Source organism: Diceros bicornis, chromosome 4, assembly GCF_020826845.1.
Source record: "Diceros bicornis minor isolate mBicDic1 chromosome 4, mDicBic1.mat.cur, whole genome shotgun sequence".
Classification (NCBI taxonomy): Eukaryota; Metazoa; Chordata; class Mammalia; order Perissodactyla; family Rhinocerotidae; genus Diceros; species Diceros bicornis.
In genome coordinates, this window is record NC_080743.1 from 96,225,229 (window position 1) to 96,244,707 (window position 19,479).

The window sequence follows — 19,479 nt, forward strand, 5'->3', positions numbered from 1 at the left end:
CTGCCTCTAGGTCTTCACAAGATTAGACATGAGATGCTTCTGAGGAACCATGAGCTATGACTAAAACCGGGTCCTTAAATATCTCAGAGTGCTGATGTAACCTGGCAGGTGCTGGCGAGCAGAGAGTCTGAAAGATAGCACACGGAGGCCACTGCAAAACAAACCCAGACAAACCAACCAGCAAAAAAGCCACTGTGCCACAGTTGGTAACATAAATTGGCAGGGAATTAGCATTATTCCTCAATTTATATGGTTAATAAATCTATTTCTTGATCTCTAAAGGAACAATTATTTATATGGAAGTGATCATCCATGTGTACTTTCTCAAATAAGAGTGACTGTAACAGTTCTAGTTCTCAGCAGTTCCCAGGTAGCATCCAAAGCACATGAGAACAAAGTGAGATAGGAAACCGGCTAGTTAGGTAATGGGAGAAGAGTGGCAAGAGAGCATTTGGATGGAAAAGTGGGACAAGCACACCTACTCTGAAATCCATTCAGGGATTTTGTCTGTAAATTATTGACTGAATTACAAACAGTTTAAGAGAAAGGCAGGATTTAGGATTTGGTGAACAACAAAGGAATGACTTGGGGATCAGAAAAAAAATAAAGACTAATAAGCCCTGTTTTCAGAGTTTGATGAATGGAGGTGATTTCTGATCAGGAAGGACCTGTGCTTTGGGTAATGGGTCAGTCCTTCAGTTAATAGGGAAGGAGAAAGTTGCTCTCGCTTAAGGAATAAAAAAAGGCTTACTGTATACAACATCCCGTTCACTGCCACCTCCACCCCAGCCAGTCGTCAAGGCTAAGTAGGTCTATTCTCCCTCCTCCAGGCCATTTACACACTCAGGCTACCCTTTTTTTTTACCTTATTTTCCTCATTAAACTACTATTCGTGTAGAATATAATCTGACCTTACCTGTAAAAACAACTTTGGGATAGAGGAAGGCAAACAATATGATTTATGATCTGCTCTAAAACCCCACCCTCTGGATTCTTGCTTATCACACCAGGTTAAAGCGATTCTATTAAGCAGTCTAGAATCGAGTCTGTTGAGAGCTGACCAATAGACTCTGAGCAGAGCTTTATTTTCTCTTCTCCCACGATCTCTAGGATTTTCAGCTCAGGGAGCTTGGTCTCAGGAGTGGGAAGCACACCCTTCTGACAACCTCTCAATCTAGCAGGCTGCAGAATCAGATAGACCTGTCTCTTGACTATCCCCTTTACCTGCTGAGCACCCTTGACACACGGCTTCCTCCTTCCTCAAAGAAAGAGTAAAATGCATCCAGTATAGTTTTAGTTTTAAATGGATTGTAGTCTAAGTCTCTGTAATTTGGTAACCCCCATGGTATAGTATTTATCAGAGTATTTGATAAGCAGACCACCTGAGTCCCCAGCCTTCAGCTCAGTGCCAGTATGCAGTATGTGCTCAGCAAATATGTGTTGAATTAGTGAGTAAATGAGCGAATTCTATCACTCAGTGCAATTTATCAAATGTTTACTGAGCCACTGCTATGTTGAGACTCTTCACTTCCACATCCTGATGTAATGGTTTAGCAATGCTGACCTAATAACACTAGAGACCTTTTCACTTTTAAGAGATCTATTGCTTACACAGAAACTAGGATGGAGGGGGTAAGGGCTCAACTCCTCTCCTGGTTGCCTGGTTCCTGAAATTCCACAGCAGCTCCTTTAACTTGAGAAGAAAAAAAGCAACTTCCCTCACTTCAGTCTCAGTTAAATGCACGGCAGCACAAAGCTTTATCCTTAAAATTTTGTATTATTTTTTAAGGTGATCAAATTTACCAGGTGCTTTAAAAACACATACACATATTTAACTGAGGGGAGAGTGGATAAAGCCTGAGAACCCTAGACATTTAAGCTGAGAAGGGGGCAGAGGAGCTATCACATGAATGAGAGAATAAATATGAATCTCTATGGTGAGTGGGGCCACCAAAGAGAAAGTCAGAATTCCTCATTTTGCCTGAAACTATCTCTGAATTTAGGGAGCCTTAGGGTGACATGTGCATATCCTCTTACTTACTCTCTTTCCTCTAACCACTGGAGCGTACTTATCTGGTTCATTTTAGTCTTTATCTTTTTGTAGAAAAGGAAAATTCGTACTACAAATGTAAAGGATAAATGGGTAAAGCACAGAGCAGAAGTGTAAAGTCTGGGGGAAGAGTGACAAACTGTTTGGAAAGGGAGCTCACCCACACTTCTGCTGTAGGCTGGTGTGAGAAGCAGCTGGTGGTTCTGTTTGAGCCTCTCACTGATATTATGACATACAGGGGGAACCTTACTATGCCCGGGTGGGCCTGGGCATGCAGAGTAATAAGGAAGACAGGTGGTGAGTGGGATTCCTTGTATTTCCTTACCAGCCTCTTTCCTGGTGTACACAGATTTTTAATTGATTGCAACTCTCTGTTATTTTAGCCATTAATGGGATGATCTACAACTTGCCTGGCCTAAGAATGTACGAGCAAGAGTGGGTGAGGTTGCATCTGCTGAACATGGGCGGCTCCCAAGACATTCACGTGGTTCACTTTCATGGCCAGACCTTGCTGGAAAATGGCACTCAACAGCACCAGTTAGGAGTCTGGCCCCTTCTCCCTGGTAAAGATTTGGGCAATAAAAAGAGATCTCTGTTACAAAATGGCAAGAGAAGGCAATCTTAGCATCTGTAACTCTCCCTCATTCTCTCCTTGTGCATTCATTGCCTAAGGGGTCAAGCTTGGATTCTGGCATAGATCCTATGCAAAGCCTATTCCAAAACTGCATACAGAGTACAAAGAAGTCAGCTAATGTATGCACTGTTTGCAGCACCACACAGGCTAAATGTGCGGCCCAACTTGGTTCTACAGAGATGCTATGTCTAATGCAGGTTCTTCCAAGCCATTGTGTGTCACAAAGGCCAGGTCTTAAGCAGATTATGCAATGAATCCCACAGGCCTCAGGCAGCTAAAGCTTTCTGTTGGGAGAGAAATCAGAAATTTACCAGGGTTTCGGGATTCTTGAATTCTATACCTCACTCTATCGCTCTGATACATCGGTCAAGTGACTATAGGACTCTTAATCTTAAACTGACTCATGAGGCTGTTTGGAGGAAAAAAAAATATTTTTTAATGATTGTAAAAGCTAAAGAATAACAAAGGCATTTAGAGCTTTTCGTGTACAAAATAATAATATTTAAACAAACTACAATCATCACAAAGGATTTTTATGTGCCAATGAGTTGTTTGTAGGTGTATCTGTGTGTGTCATAGGTGTGTGAGTGGAGGTGTGAGTGCCAGATGCCATTGATTCTCAAACAGTAATGGGCATCATAAAAACCTAGGAGTCTGGTTAAAATGCAGATGCTAAGGCAGAGGTTTTGCTCCCAGAGACTTTGATCTGGTAGATCTAGGGCAGGGGCCCAGGAGTCTGCATTTTCAACAAGCAGCCTACCTTCCACAAATGCTATCTGAGAAGCTAGTGAAGGCTGTCCCTTGACAGGAATTTGGGTGGGGAAGTTGCTGTTGAGTCAGGCTCAGATGTAGGCACAGAAGTCCCAATGGGCCTGGTTTGGTTAAGGGTAGGGGAAAAGAGGGTTCTTGTTCATTGTAAACATGCCAGTGACCCACTAAGTTATAAAGACCCATTCCATTAAGATCAGGGACAGAAGGAATTAGGTCAAACTCACTCCTTACCTTTCACCAGGTGTTGCCAGATCAGTCGTCCTTTCCATGAGCCTGCGAGAAGCACTGAGAAGCTGGGATTGGCTGTCGCATCTAAATCTTCAAACCTAAATATCTGCATTGGAGAGTGGAAGGCTGGAGATTGTTTTTAGTGTGTTTGAGGAGGATGACCACCAGCTATTAAAATTTTTTACTCATAGTATGGGAAACAGTCACAAGTTATAGTCAGCAGAATTTAAGTATTAACTGGCAGTGAGTAACATTAAATACCAGAAGGGATAATCAGAGGTTTCAGAAATCTCATTTTTTCAGTGATTTTCTGAAACAACTTATGTACATCTCTATCCAAAGATGCAAAGTTCACAGAAAATTCAAAACATGGGAGAAGGATGTTTTATTTTAATTTTCTTATATAAAAAAGAAAAACTAGTAAAATGAAGAGAAAGAAAGGAAATATGTACAATATTTTTGAGGCCCAGTGATAGGTCATTCAAGGTTGCTTTGATACTTAGGACTATGAAGCTATATTGTGTATGGGTTAACTTTTAACATTATATTTAATGAAAGTTCCTTTCTAATAAGGGGTGTTGGAGATTTTTTTAAGTCCTGGGGCAATTTATTTTTAGTAATGTGTGTGTGTTGTTGTTTTGATCTGTGTGTTACACCTCTAGTCCTGATTAAATAGAAATGGATAACTCTTAAGTTCTATTCTAAAGCCTCTTATTTTAGGATTCTTTGATAGCTGTCAACCAGTATTAACTTGTTAATCTTTGGGTCTGTAATGTTGTCCTTCACTCCCTATTTTAGGTTCATTTAAAACTCTTGAAATGAAGCCATCAAAAGCTGGCTGGTGGCTCCTAGATACAGAGGTTGGAGAAAACCAGAGAGCAGGGATGCAAACGCCATTTCTCATCGTAGACAGAGGTATCATCCAAGAGCCACATGATATTTTTAGCAGGAGAGTGCCTGCTACTAGACCATGACCAACTTTTAGACTAGAAATATTCAACTCTGAGAACTCTGACATGACTGAGGCATAGTCTGTAGCAGTTATTGCTTTCATTGTGACCCATGGTCTGATTATATTGCAAACATCAGTCATCTAAACCAAATGGTTCAACCCAAAGGCATTCCTCTCAATTGGGGAACTAAAATAAAGCATCATCTTTCATGATTTCTGATCCATGGGAAAATGTATGTAAGAAATTCTCCAGACTCCTATAGTAGAGGAAAGAAAAGATACTAGGAATTCAGCAATGACTGAGATAGTCACTGAACTTGGCATTTCACTATTGTAGAAACATATTTTCCATCTGTCCATCCATCCATCCATCCATCCATCCAGCATTTATTAAGTACCTGTTGAGTACCAAGCACTGTGTCAACATCCAGATAGCTCCATGGCTGGTATTCCCTTCTGTGATCATGATGTAAATAACCCTATAACTTTCAGGTCAACTTTTGAGAACATAGTCTTTATGAGGGACAGTACTCAATGTTGTAAAATGGCTTATTTTAAGATATAAGCAGATGGAAATCAGTTTAAAAACTAATTGCATTTCAAGATTTCAGTTGTTTTCCTGTATGGTGCCACTATTTTTATTAAAGCACCAGTCTTGCTAGTGCATTTACCATTTTATGATCAGACATATTTAAGTCAGTGCCACACAAGGTGGGTGCAAATATCTAATTATTGACCTACCAGACATATAATCTCTAGCCATGGAGCTTTTAATTTGTTACATGTATTTTCTAAGCAATAATTATTCATTGTTCTGTTTTTTTGCAGAATGTAAGATGCCAATGGGACTAAGCACTGGTATCATAGCTGATTCACAGATCAAGGCTTCTGAGTACATGAGTAAGTAGTAGCATCATAGCCTGTGGAAGGCACCTCCTGTAATTGTGCAGTATACAGCCTGCAAAACCACACATGACTTCCTTGTCTATTGACTGTATGCGTCATTGCTCCTCTTCAGGCTTTTCTCCACCACAACACAGTAAGCAACTCCATTTGGGGCTTATCTGGTAGAGGAAGGAGCAGTATGGCAGGAACTAAAAGCCCATTGGCACTCCCTTATCACTGCCACCCCTTCTAGTGGATGATGTTCCCAAAGAGTCTTTCCCAGGGAAGACCAAGGGCTGGGGGTGCTTGGTTTCTCTACACAGGCAGTCCAACTTCTCAGCAGAGATTGGGCAAGGAATGAATGGCTTACTCTTATGACCCTGAGTCCCTTTCCAAAATTCTCCCCATTCATCTGCATTCTGAGTTTGATCACACATGTAATATTCCAGCCAGATTCACAGGGTCTTATTGGCCAGGCATTATAGTTCCCATTACTAGGGCCCTTTACTGTGTCAACCATTCATCTATTCAAGAAACTTTGTTGATCCCCTACCACGTGTCAGGAAATCCTCCTGAATTTCCTCATTCTGCCTCAAAGCTCTTCCCAAGATCAAGAGGTCAATTACAAGGCATCATGAGGATCCCATAAATCCCTCCCATGTCTTCCTGTTAGGCTGGCACACTCAGCAGCAACCACATCAACTTAACTGAGAAAAGATAAACATGACCTATATGCAAGAAAGGGCAGGGGTGGTGGTTGACAGCTCACCAAGCACAGACCTGAAGCCAAGATTTCATCATCATGGACTGACTTAGTAGGTAAGGCCTAGGTCAACTGCCTCGTCTCCTAACTGCAACAGAAGGTCCTCCAGGGATCTTGTTTTCCACTGGGACTAAACTCACTTGAGAAACTACTTGTATGTTTTTTAAATATTCAGAATAAATTTTTTTCTTCCTTTGGATTTAGGTTATTGGGAGCCCAAATTAGCAAGATTAAACAATGGTGGATCATATAATGCTTGGATCTCAGAAAAACTTTCAACGAAATTTGACTCTAAACCTTGGATCCAGGTATGTCTTATTAACCTTATATTTACTGCTACTGTAATAATAAAAATGACAGTAATTTAATAATTTCTTCTTATTGTTCTTACAATATTGTTAGGAAAATAGCAATTACTAGGTGTTAGGCACTATTCTAAGTACATACTCAAAATGAACCCTATGAGGTCACTTCTAGTAATATCCCATTTTATAGATGAAAACACTAAAGCACAGAGGGATTAACTAACTTCCCAAAGCCACACACAGCTAGTTAGTGATGGAGCTTGGATTCAAGTCCGAATATTCTGTGCTCAAATATGGATTGCCTCTAGCCATTTTATTAGTTTGCTAAGGCCTTAGGTGCTGGCTCTTTAGTTCTAAAGAAAGCTGGTTGTACAATGAATTAAGGCAGTGTGTGACTTGTTGACAAGGACTGTTCTTTTTAATGGCTTTGCTATATTGCAGGTGGACATGCAAAGGGAAGTCCTATTCACAGGGATCCAGACCCAAGGCGCCAAACAATACCTGAAGTCCTACTACACCACTGAGTTCTACGTGGCCTACAGCTCTGACCAGACAAACTGGCAGATCTTCAAAGGGAACAGCACAAGGAATGTGATGGTCTGTGTGCATGTTTCTTTGTGAGTCCCAAGACTCAGCCTAAAGTTACCATGATTATGTCTTTTTTAAAAATACCTTTCTGAGGGGCCGGCCCCGTGGCTTAGCGGTTAAGTGCACGCGCTCTGCTACTGGCGACCCGGGTTCGGATCCCGGGCGCGCACCAACGCACTGCTTCTCCGGCCATGCTGAGGCCACGTCCCACATACAGCAACTAGAAGGATGTGCAGCTATGACATACAACTATCTACTGGGGCTTTGGGGGAAAAATAAATAAATAAAAATTTAAAAAAATAAATAAATAAATAAAAAATACCTTTCTGGGCCAGCCCCAGTGGCGTAGTGGTTAAGTACAGCATGCTCTGCTTCAGCGGCCTGGGTTCAGTTTCCTGGAGTGGACCTACACCACTTGTAGCCATACTAGGGTGGTGACCACATCCAAAATGGAGGAAGATTGGCAATAGATGTTAGCTCAGGGCGAATCTTCCTCAGCACACACACACAAAATACCTTTCTGGGTGTTAGAAATATGAATGGCTTTCTTAGGGTCTTATGGAGAAATGTGGTAATATGATGCCTCTGTATATTACAAATTAAAGGGCTAAGCCTGACTTCTGAAACTTCAAAACCTCACAAAACTTGAAAAAAATCACTTTATCATCAAACTAAATACCTAGACATCTCAGATTGGCAGATGGTGCACAGAAGAGAAAAATACTTAGTCTTGTGCCTTAAAGAGCACAAAGTGGCCACCAAGAGTTTTCATTTTACAGGAGCCGGCCTGGTGGCACAAGTGGTTAAGTGCGCCTGCTCTGCTGCGGCTGCCCGGGGTTTCCCGGTTTGGATCCTGGGCGCGCACCAACGCACTGCTTGTCAAGTCATACTGTGGCGGTGTCCCATATAAAGTGGAGGAAGATGGGCACGGATGTTAGCCCAGGGCCAGTCTTCCTCAGCAAAAAAAAAAGAGGAGGATTGGCAGATGTTAGCACAGGGCTGATCTTCCTCACACACACACAAAAAAACCAGTTTTCATTTTACTAACTTTTCCATTTTATTTCATTCTTTATTCCACTGTATCTGAAGGGAATAGTAATGTTAATGCCAGTAACGTTCTGAGGCAGTGTGATTTCAGACTTTTTTTTTGTTGCCGTGCCTGAGGAGTGACATTCGCTTGCTGGATCTTCCAAGGGCTCAGCCAGGCTTATAACCAATGACCCAACTGTATCAGCCCTAACTCTTTCCCTCCTCCCCTGTCCCCCTTTCCAAAGAAAGCTATCTGAATGCAAGGAGTCAGTCGGCATTATTATACTGGAATCTGTTTCATTTTTTCTGTAAATCGTTTACTATTTTTATATTATCACATTTAGCTATTGCTAGTAATAAATTATTGGCACTAGACCTTAGAACAGATCATGAAATCTTAAATTATGGTTCTTACTAATCAGTATTGGAGAGAGAACACAGATTACAGTTAGAGTCCATAGCTTAAAGATTTTTGCATCTATATTCATGAGGGATATTGGTGTGTAGTTTTATTTTCTTGTACTGTCTTTTTCTGGTTTTGATATCAGAGTAATACTAGCTTCATAAAATAAATTGGGAAGCATGCTCTTCTATTCTATTTTCTGGAATAGATTGTCTAGAATTGGTGTTAGTTCTTTAAACATTTGGTAAAATTCACCAGTGAAACCATGTGGGCCGGGAGATTTCTTTTCTGGGAATTTTAAAATTACAAATTCAATTTCTTTAATAGTTACAGGCTATTGAAATTATCTATTTCATATTGGGTGAGTTGGGACAGCCTGGGTTTTTCAAGAAATTGATCCATTTCTTCTAAGTTTTTAAATTTATGTGTATAGGATTGTTTGTAGTATTCCCTTATCATCCTTTTGATGTCTACAGGGTCTGTAGTGATATTGCCTATTTCATTTCTGATACTGGTAATTTGCATCTCTTCTCTTCTTGCTTTATCAGTCTTGCTAGAGATTTGCCAATTTTTTTTATCTTCTCAAAGAACTGGCTCTTTGTTTCATTGCTTTTATCTATTGCTTTTCTGTTTCCAATCTTACTGATGTCTGCTCTTATCTTCTGTTTGAGCTGGCTCTTTTGACGCTATTCTGGCAGGGAAAGTGGATGGGGCACAGCCTCATTACTGCCAGGTGGAGGTTTAAATCCAGGTTTCCCACTCAGCCTCTTCCATTGACACCTGACGGGGGATTGCTCCTCTTTGCTGCTGGATGGGGATGGGATAGTCTCCACTGACACTAAAGGGAGCCTTATTAGGAACTGGAGGGGATGAAAGTCCTAGGACTCTGTTTGGCCTTCTCTGACACAACCCCAGTGAGGGTGTGGGGGTTCCTTGTTAGAGTCGCATGATCATGGAAGTCTAGGTCTCCCCCCTTGGCCTTTGCTGCTGTGGTGCAGGAGGGGCCGCAGTGTTTTCTGTGGTATTTGGCTTGAAGTAGAGCAATTATTGTCTAGAAGTTTTCTGTCTTGCTGGGCTGCCCTTGCCTGATCCTGAGGCTAGAGAAAGCAGGCTTTTGCTAGGGCTTTTTTTGTCTGTATCCATTGGTGTTTCTTGATTGCTGGCTCCTTCACTTCCAAGTCTGGGATATATGAGGTAAAAAGAAAACCCAGGAACCCACTATCATATTGTTCCTTGGGCCCCAAGAACCCTAGCAGCCTGCCTTCTTCTCTCCACCTTTCAGAGTCTTCTTATGTTTTCAGTTGTACTTAGCAAGCAGAATAGGGCAAAGTACATATACTTCATCTTCCTGAAGCGCAAGTAGCCCCAATTATTTTTTAAGACCAAATTGATTTGGTTAAGACCACATGAAAACATATATAATATTAAATTAGACCAAAATTTTATTATAAAATCACTTTATAAAAAATTGTTACATAACTAAGCTTTCCTCTTTTCCTCTAGTATTTTGATGGCAATTCAGATGCCTCTACAATAAAAGAGAATCAGTTTGACCCACCTATTATGGCTAGATATATTAGGATCTCTCCAACTAGATCCTATAACAGACCTGCCCTTCGATTGGAGCTGCAAGGTTGTGAGGTTAACGGTAAGGAACAAAGATACATTATTTTCTCGCTGCCACTCAGAGAATCAAGATTTGGGAGGTATGGGAGAATGGATAGGATTTTTAGTTATCTTCAATCACTTAGGCTCCTAGAAAACCTTTTGTGAAGCAGAGGTTCCATTCAGGTAAACTCTCATTGTGATCTAGACCGAGACTGGTTCTACCAGCCAGAGAGCAGGCACCATCTCTCTGAACAGTGCCTGGATGATATGGACACTACCCTGACCCTCCAAGGAAGAGCCCTATCTTAGAATGACCTCCAACAGTCCATTTTCAGTAAGAACTGAGATTCAAACTAGGTCTGCCTCTTCCAGAGTCCCCCATGTCACTCAGACTTTGATGCAATGAAAGTATATAGCAACATTACTGGCGTATATTGGTTGCTAAATGAATGTTTTTGAAATATAAATCTGCTTCCCAACTTCCTGAAACCTTGATTGTACTGTATATTCTGTTTCACACCCTATGTAGGTACCCAAGCCTTTGCTATGTAAGCTGCTATTTTTCAGGGGATGTAATGTGACTTGTAAATCCAGGTAACCATAAATGGCCATAATAGAATTCTACTATATATAACAAGGATGTTTAAGGGCCTGATCAACTATTCTCCTTTTCTGACTCTTAAAGCAGTGCTTTACAAAATTTTTCACTTCAAAGCATGAACAGAAGACAACATGTGTCTAGCAGTCTGGGGTAAAAGAATGAAGCAATTGACCCAGGGTATGGCTGTTCCAGGCCCCACTCAGCTGTTCAAGGGCTGAGGTGGGAGAGAGAGCAATATATAGGCACACTTGCAAGTTGCCACGACACACCTGTTGGGGATCCTTCTCTCAGGATGGAGGGAAGAAGCCATGGTTCACAGTGGAGAAAGTAGCTGGATTTTGGAATCAGTTTCTTATCAAAGTAAATAATGCTACAGTATACTCTTGATATTCATGTGGGATATGGATATGGGCATTTTGCCAATGCCCAGATAGCAGTGGTATGTAATATCTCTCATATAAAATGAAAATTTTGTACAGGCGGGAGCACTCCTTGAAACAGCTCCAAAAATCATTGCTTTTTCCTTTCATATAGCATATGATGTAAACGGCAATGTGTTCAGATCATAGAGGCAAGGCACCCTAAAATGTGACATTCAACTCTGTTAATCTATTTAAAACATCTATTTTCTACACAAGAAGCATTCTTTTTTTAAAATCTCCTCACTTTATTGATATTTATGTAATTAGAATTAGCAGTAGGCTTTCTTCTTTTCAAGGCTTTTTTTTTCCTAATGAAGAAAGTAAGGTAACACTTCAAGAAAATATCTACATGATTTCCTAGCAAGAACAAGTTTCACAGAGATGGTGATGGGCAGCCAGCTGGGCTCACTCACAAGGTGTGTTTCTTACACTCCCAGATCAGCCTTGCTGCCTATGACATTCAAATTCATGCCTTGGCAAAATTCTAAAGGGTGCATAACATGGATTGAAAATAAAGGGTTGAAAATAAAATATTAAATATGACTACCAATGGTCCACTATATTTTATTCTTTGTAGTTTTTGTTAGAAGAAGAAATAGAGTATGTTTTTATATACCTATATAGTTTAGGAGTATTGTCTACCTCAAAACAAAGACCAGAGGTTGCATTACTCTGAAGGAGGGAAATGGGTTAGATATTTAGAACATGGTATTTGGTGTCAGACTGCCTGGGCTCAAATTTAGTTTTTGATTCTTCTAGCCATATTACTTTAGGCCAGTTACTTTTTCTTGCTGTGCTTTTGTTTTCTTATTTGTAAAATGGAGATAATTAGGAGTATTAAATAATACATGTGAAGCCTGAAAAAGGGGTTGGCACTGGATTGATAACTGTTCATTGTTGTGATAGCTGTTTTTGTTGTTACTTGGTAGTAATATTATTTCTTGTCTCTTCTGCAGTACAAACTGCCATACGGAGAATATTGGTGGTGTGTAATTAATCACATTACTTTTCTCTTGACAGGATGCTCCACACCGCTGGGTATGGAAAGTGGAAAGATACAAAACAAGCAAATCACAGCTTCCTCATTTAAAAAATCTTGGTGGGGAGATTACTGGGAACCTTTCCGTGCCCGCCTTAATGCCCAGGGCCGTGTGAATGCCTGGCAAGCCAAGGTGAAATATCCCCTATGAATGGAGTTCCCTCAGCCTCCCAGAAGAAAACAAAGGTCCTCACTACAGGGAACATGGCAGGCCTGGGAAGCAAGAGTATCACCTCCTGTTTCTGCAGATTAAGATCCTAGGTCTGAGAATCTAGGATGTCTGTTAACTTGATAGCTTTAGCTCCAATTTGGCTCAGAGAGAAGTTATTTATCATCTCTGTGGTTCTTGGTCTAGCCTTGATTTAGACCAAGATGGGCAAAGTTTTTCTGCAAAGGGCCAAATCATAAATATTTTAGGCTTTGTGGGCCATACATTCTCTGTCAGAACTACTCAACTCAGCCATTGTAGCAGGAAAGGAGCCATAAACAATATGTAAACGAATGAGCATGGCTATGTTCCAATAAAACTTTATTTACAAACACAGGCAGTGGGCCAGATTTGGCCCTTGGGCTATAGTTTCCCAACTCCTGATTGAGACAACTTCCATTAGTGATAAATGATTTAGATTTGCAATATCTTGTCTTCTTCTCCCCCCGCCACAATTTAGTAATATTTTTCATTTTCTTCCGAGTGCCATTTAAATTTTTTTGTTCCTATTTTTTGAAAACTTTGTGACATTCCCTTAGACAATTGGAGGCATGGTAAAATGCTGCAAGACCAGGGTTATAAATCAGTGATCTAAGTTTAGTAAACATCTTCCAGAGAGTTATATTGCCCCTGATATTAGCCCATTGAGTAATTCAGATGACTTAGTTTTAGGGTAACTGTTAATAATTGACTCATTTTTCTTTTACTCTTCAACTGACCTGAGAAATCAGAATGGCATTAGATATCAGAATGATCCTGTCAACCAACTCAATCCAAATTCCCTATTTTCTATCCTCCCAACTTTCTCCCTTAAGATGCCTACACTCCAATTTCTTGGACTCTCTAGAATTCCATGTCCTATTCTTAAATTAGGTCACCAGAAAGGAAAAGGGAAGTGTGGTGCAAGTGGAGTAAATAGAAGAGTTTGGACCCCATAAGGTAGTAGTGGGAAGTGATGTCTGTGCCCCATTTCTGGCCCATCAAAGAACTACAGAATGTTAGAATGGCAAGGATTTTACATAGCATCTGGCCCAGACTTTTCCCTTTAAGTCTAAACACAAAGGAGATTAAATAATTTTAGCTTAGTCTGGTGGCAGAATCAGGAATCCCATTCTCCCGATGAACAGGTCAGTGCTCCTTCCGCCATTTGAAACAACCCAAACACCTCATTTTGCAGTTTTGCAGAGGGGGGAACTGAGACCCAAGGAAGTTAAAATAATAAAAGTAATAATGTTATATTAAATTATATTTATAAAATTTATGTAATATAAATAAAATAATAAAAAGTTAAAGAGAGAAAAGATGTCATCCAATTCTTTCCCAGCTAACCATTTAGACTTGTTCATGGAATAACCTTGTCACACCACCCTCCACTTTACAGCCTTTAAACAAAATTTGCTCTGTATATAATTTGCCCTTAGTCTTCATGATGTAATAAAGGCTCCAAAGATGAAAGGCTAATTTTAATTTTTAATGCTGTCATTTTAAATCTGGAATTTTGGGTCAAAGCTATTTGTTTCACTTAACCTTCTATTAGTATGAAATGTCTTTATAGGGTCTCTTTAGAGAGGCTGAAAATCTAAGCCAGACATATGCAGGCACTTATGTAGACTGAGTGTCTCTACCTCTTTTGTGCCTACAAAACTCCTCTAGCTATCTATATTCTGTATCACTAGTACAATCTTGATTTGAAGACACACTAAGATACCACCAGATATCACTAGAGGGTGTTACCAAATTAACAAAAAATTATCTAATACAATAATTTTAATCCAATTAATTTGCTTTAAATATGTATATAGCATGTGACTATATGCATATATATACACATAGGTGTATACATATATACACATACAGACATGCACATATGAATGTCGTTGAGGAAATATATCAATATTCGTTATTTCATATAGAATTGAATTAGACTATGGGGCATGATAAATCTCCCAAAGGTGAAAATTCATCTCAGATTACTTCAAAACTCAATTAGTCCTTCTGATCCTCTTTCTCCAAGTGCATATCACCAAACATCTGATTAGGCATTTTGTTAGGCCAGAAACAGGATAATTACTACACCATACTAAGCCCTAGGCATAGCTTTATTCAGTCTCTCAAGTATTACATTTATTTGAAATATCAGAAAAGAAGAAATTGGACTATTTCTCCTATTTGACCTTAGCAATGGAAAGGAAAGTGGGGCTTTTCTAAAATAAGTTAAATAGAGAGAGGATACTATCCAACTCTGTCCCAGACAATCCTTCAGCAGTGTCATCATAGTATTTAACAAACTTGCTTAAGAGAATATTTCCAGATAATTTAGCAATTTAACATTTTTCTCAAGTAAAATTCATTTATTTATTCATTCATCAATATTTGTTGAACACCAACTGTGTGCATGCGTTGTGGCAAGTGCCCTGAAACAAAACTAAGTCAGTCCCTGCTCTCAAAAAGTGAGGGATACAAACAAGTAAACAACTAATTATTGTACAATATGTGAAATACTCCAGTAGAAGTTTATATATGTCCTGTGACAACAAAGAAGAAGGGACAGGGAAGGCTTCTAGGAGACAGGGAATCATAAAGGATGACAGAAAAGAAATCGTTGTGAGCTCTGTGCATTTCTAAAAAAGCGAAAGTTTTAACATCTGTTTTATCCATGTGTTCTTATCATTTTTATAGGCAAACAACAACCAACAGTGGTTACAAATTGATCTGCTCAAAATCAAGAAGATAACTGCGATTGTAACACAGGGTTGCAAGTCTCTGTCCTCTGAAATGTATGTGAAGAGCTACAGCATCCACTACAGTGACCAGGGAGTGGAATGGAAACCTTACAGGCAGAAATCCTCGATGGTGGACAAGGTACAGGGTGGTATCTTGGCAAAAAGAAAGCAATTTGAAAACTCGGCTATAATGAGAATAGTACCTTGCATTTGCAAATAGCTCTTTGCATTTGACAAATATGCACTGACATGCACCATCTCTTTAAGTCTTCTAAATCCTGCCTCTGCAGTTACCTGCTCTTGGACAGGGACCATGCACATTATCATTCTGCTTTGACTGAGCCACCTGTGAAATAGAACAAAACACCAGGGGATAGTGTGAGGCTTAATTAGCTCCAATTGAGAAAGATGGTGAAGGGGTTGTCTCAGTCTTCTTGGGCTGCTGTAACAAATGACCATAGGGCCAGCCCCGTGGCTTAGCGGTTACGTGTTCGCGCTCCGCTGCTGGCGGCCCGGGTTCGGATCCTGGGCGCGCACCAACACACTGCTTCTCCGGCCATTCTGAGGCCACGTCCCACGTACAGCAACTAGAAGGATGTGCAGCTATAACATACAACTATCCACTGGGGCTTTGAGGGGGAAATAAATAAATAAAGTCTTTTAAACAAAAAACAAATGACCATAGACTGAGTGACTTAAACAATAAACATTTCTCACAATGCTGGAGGCTGGAGTCCTAGATCAGGGTACCAGCATAATCGAGTTCTTGGCGAGGGCCCTCTTCCTGGCTATGTCCTCGTATGGCCTTCATAGTGCATGCACACACAAAGAGCGATGCCATGTCTCCTTCTCTTTTTGTAAGTGTATTAATCTCATCATGAGGGCCCTACCCGCATGACCTAATCTAATCCTAATTACCTCCCAAAGCCCCATCTCCTAATACCATCTCACTGGGGGTTAGGGTTTCAACAAATGAATTTTGGGAGCACACAAACATGCAGTCCGTAACAAGGGTCTAGAAAACCTTCCACCATATTAGCATTGCCTTGGATATACTTGTTATTCATGACTGATCAAATACCCCTGGCCATAAAACTTTCAGTGTCATATTATTATTAAGCAGAAAACAATTGTTATCCTTACTGATGAGACTAATTTCCTGGAAGTTGAACTACTCCATTACACTCCTAAATTCCTAGTTATGTGTTTGTAAAATGCTACCGCAGAGGCAACACTAAGGAGATGAGGCTAATGTTCCAGGAATGGGAATAGGAATGAAGCCAGTGGGAAGGGCAACGCAGGAGAAGGGGATGGACATTAATTGAATCCTCACCGTGGGCTCAGCGCTTATCTCAGTTAATGAATTTGAACCTCTCTCTCTTTTTAAACCCCTGGGTTGGTTGTTTCTTTGGTCTGGTTTGTTTTATTTCTCACTGTACTAGGACGTCCTCAGAGCAGGGTAGGCATCATTGTTATAAACAAATAGTGATTTAGCTTCTGCTGTGTGTAAATCTTGGGGAACTTGCTGGGGATGAAAAAAAAAAAGGCATAAAACACAGTTTAGTTGATGATATAGGGCATATGCCAAAAAGGAAAAACAAAAGTGCATGGTTGCATTTTATTTTAAATGTTAGTAATAGTTAACCATTTATTGGTGTCCACTATCTGGCACTTACTAAGCACTTGTCATATGTTTACAGACTTTTTTAATCTTTACGACAACTTCCATGAGGTAAAATTTTATTGTCCTTATTTTGCCAATGAGGAAATGGAGACTCAGAGAATATAAGTAACTTGCTCAAAGTCACACAGCTACAAAGGGGCAAAGGGCAGAGTCGGTTTTGCAGCTGCTCCACAGCACCATGTCAGATTGCTTTATTTTTCCCTAATGCAACTCAGATCACTGGTGAGGTAAAATCCTTAAAGAGGTCTGTCTGGAGTGTGATTCCATAACTGATTGAAGATCATCTCTGTGATAATGTTGTATGTGTTCCTTGATGCCCTCAGTTTGAACTAAAAGGATAAAAAAATTATCTGTAAGATTTTCATACCCATTATACCATCATTAAAGATTTTCTCGTATTTTGCTTTCAGATTTTTGAAGGAAATAATAATATCAAAGGACACATGAAGAACTTTTTCAAGCCACCAATCATTTCCAGGTTTATCCGAATCATTCCTAAAACATGGAATCAAAGTATTGCACTTCGCCTGGAACTCTTTGGCTGTGATATTTACTAGAATTGAACATTCAAAAAGACAAAGGGACTCTTAAAGATATCAAACCATTTAGAGTGGGGGGCAATGTATTTTGTAGGTATTTTAAATATTAATAATTTTCCACTATTTCCCTTTTTTTGTATTAGAGAATAAAATCTTATATATGAAACTTTTATGATGTAACTGCTTGCTACTATTAAGCTAGATGATTATTATTTCTGCATTAATTTAAATATAAATGGGAAAATATCAAGAACCAACAAGAAAATGGCTTATCTTTCACAATGATTAAAAATGCTATATAGGGGCCAGCCCCACGGCTTAGCGGTTAAGTGCGCGCACTCTGCTACTGGCGGCCCAGGTTTGGATCCCTGGTGTGCACTGACACACAGCTTGTCCGGCCATGCTGAGGTGGCATCCCACATACAGCAACTAAGAAGGATGTGCAGCTATGACATACAACTATCTACTGGGGCTTTGGGGAGAAAAAGGAAAAAAAAACAGGAGGATTGGCATGGATGTTCGCTCAGGGCTGATCTTCCTCACACACAAAAAAAATGCTATATAAAGTAATATTTGTGCAGTTAACATGCTTCATTATAGTTCTTTTAAATCCTATACACATTAATAAGAGATATTACTTTTTTAAGCCATTTATAGACCTGGATAGCTTTCACTCCTACATTTTTCTTTAAAAGAGATATGATTTAATAGTCTATATTAATAGTCTATATTAATATAGGTTAATAAGGAAATAAACAAGATTTTTAAATCATTCATTTTTCTTGACATGGAGAAAAAAACAATCTTACCATATGAAATGACGAATGCTTAAAATACCCTGTCTTACCTACATGACAATGGTTTTTCTGACCCTTCATGAGTAAAGATACAATTAGCACATTTTCACTAGTCCTGTTGGACTTGTGAATCTGGCGCGGTCTCCCTTGGAACTGATTGCACATATTGATGTTCAATGTTAGGGTCATTAGACATGCAACAGAACCAAAATAACCTTCGGAGAACTGAATGGGTAACCTTGGCTTCATTCTAGCTGACACCGTATCGCGCACTGATTCAAAACATAGGTTCACCTAAGGGAAGGCTAATACCTGTAAAGCAGAGCATTGGAACTCTTGGCCCAAATGCAGCTGTTCCTGCTAGAACAGGCCCCTGGCCAAACTGGCAAGCAGTTGAAGTTCTCTTTCAGCGTCCTTCTCTCTATGGCCCCAAGCTCCTCCTCTCCGTTCCTCAGCAACTTCCCCTTTCAGCACTCCGTTCCCTGGAAACTTGGCATCCAGCGATCCTATAGACATTGTGAGTCTAGGGAGTCTTCTGGCATCCTTTAAGTCACATGGAATAAACAGTCATTGGTGAGGCACTCTATTTTTGTGGAAAAAACCACCCCAAAACTTAGTGTTTAAAACAACAACAAATTTATTCTCTCTGGTGTTTCTGTGGGTTGACTGGTCTCAGCTGGGCGGTTTTACTGCTGGCTTCATTTGGGGTCTCTAGTGAGGTTACAGTCAAACAAAGGCTGTAGCCAGAGGCATCAAGAGGCTCAACTGAATGTTGGGACACCTGGGCCCCTCTCCCTCTCCAAGTAGTTGCAGGTTCTCTCCTCATTACATGGCTTCCAACGTGGTCTGTCCATTTTGGTGTCTCCAAAAGGGCAGCTGGATGTCTTGTAGGGTGGTTCAGGCTCCCAAAAGCAAGTATTCAGGAGGTAGGTAGCAGAAGCTACCAGTCCTTTTAAGGCTAGGCCCAGAACTGGCACAGTCAGTTCTGCTGTGTTCTATGGGTTAACACAAGTCACAGGCCAGCCTAGATTCCATGTAGGATGAAACTACACAAGAGTGTGCATAACAGGAGGCATAATTCATTGGGAGCATCTTTAGATACTAACTACCAGAGTTACCTCTTGCACCTATGGGTGGAGTGAGCCCTGTGAATGCATACAGGAGCTTCAAATATCCACAAAACATTGGTTTCCTTTTTTTTGTTTTAAATTTTTTCAGCTTTTTTGAGGTATAACTGAAAAATAAAATGG

General features: G+C 40.1%; 1 protein-coding gene across 1 annotated transcript in view; it reads left to right on the forward strand.

Annotated features, from left to right (window-relative positions):
- F5 (coagulation factor V) overlaps positions 1-17,596 on the forward strand; it is a 78,857-nt gene extending 61,261 nt beyond the window's left edge. Inside the window, exons 17-25 of the mRNA XM_058540108.1 lie at positions 2,434-2,613; positions 4,482-4,598; positions 5,464-5,535; positions 6,488-6,591; positions 7,030-7,185; positions 10,112-10,256; positions 12,260-12,411; positions 15,166-15,348; positions 17,304-17,596. Coding sequence (XP_058396091.1) covers positions 2,434-2,613; positions 4,482-4,598; positions 5,464-5,535; positions 6,488-6,591; positions 7,030-7,185; positions 10,112-10,256; positions 12,260-12,411; positions 15,166-15,348; positions 17,304-17,450 — 1,256 coding nt within the window. The 3' untranslated portion in view covers positions 17,451-17,596. The remainder of the gene's footprint in view (positions 1-2,433; positions 2,614-4,481; positions 4,599-5,463; positions 5,536-6,487; positions 6,592-7,029; positions 7,186-10,111; positions 10,257-12,259; positions 12,412-15,165; positions 15,349-17,303) is intronic.
- The last annotated feature ends 1,883 nt before the right edge of the window (positions 17,597-19,479 follow it).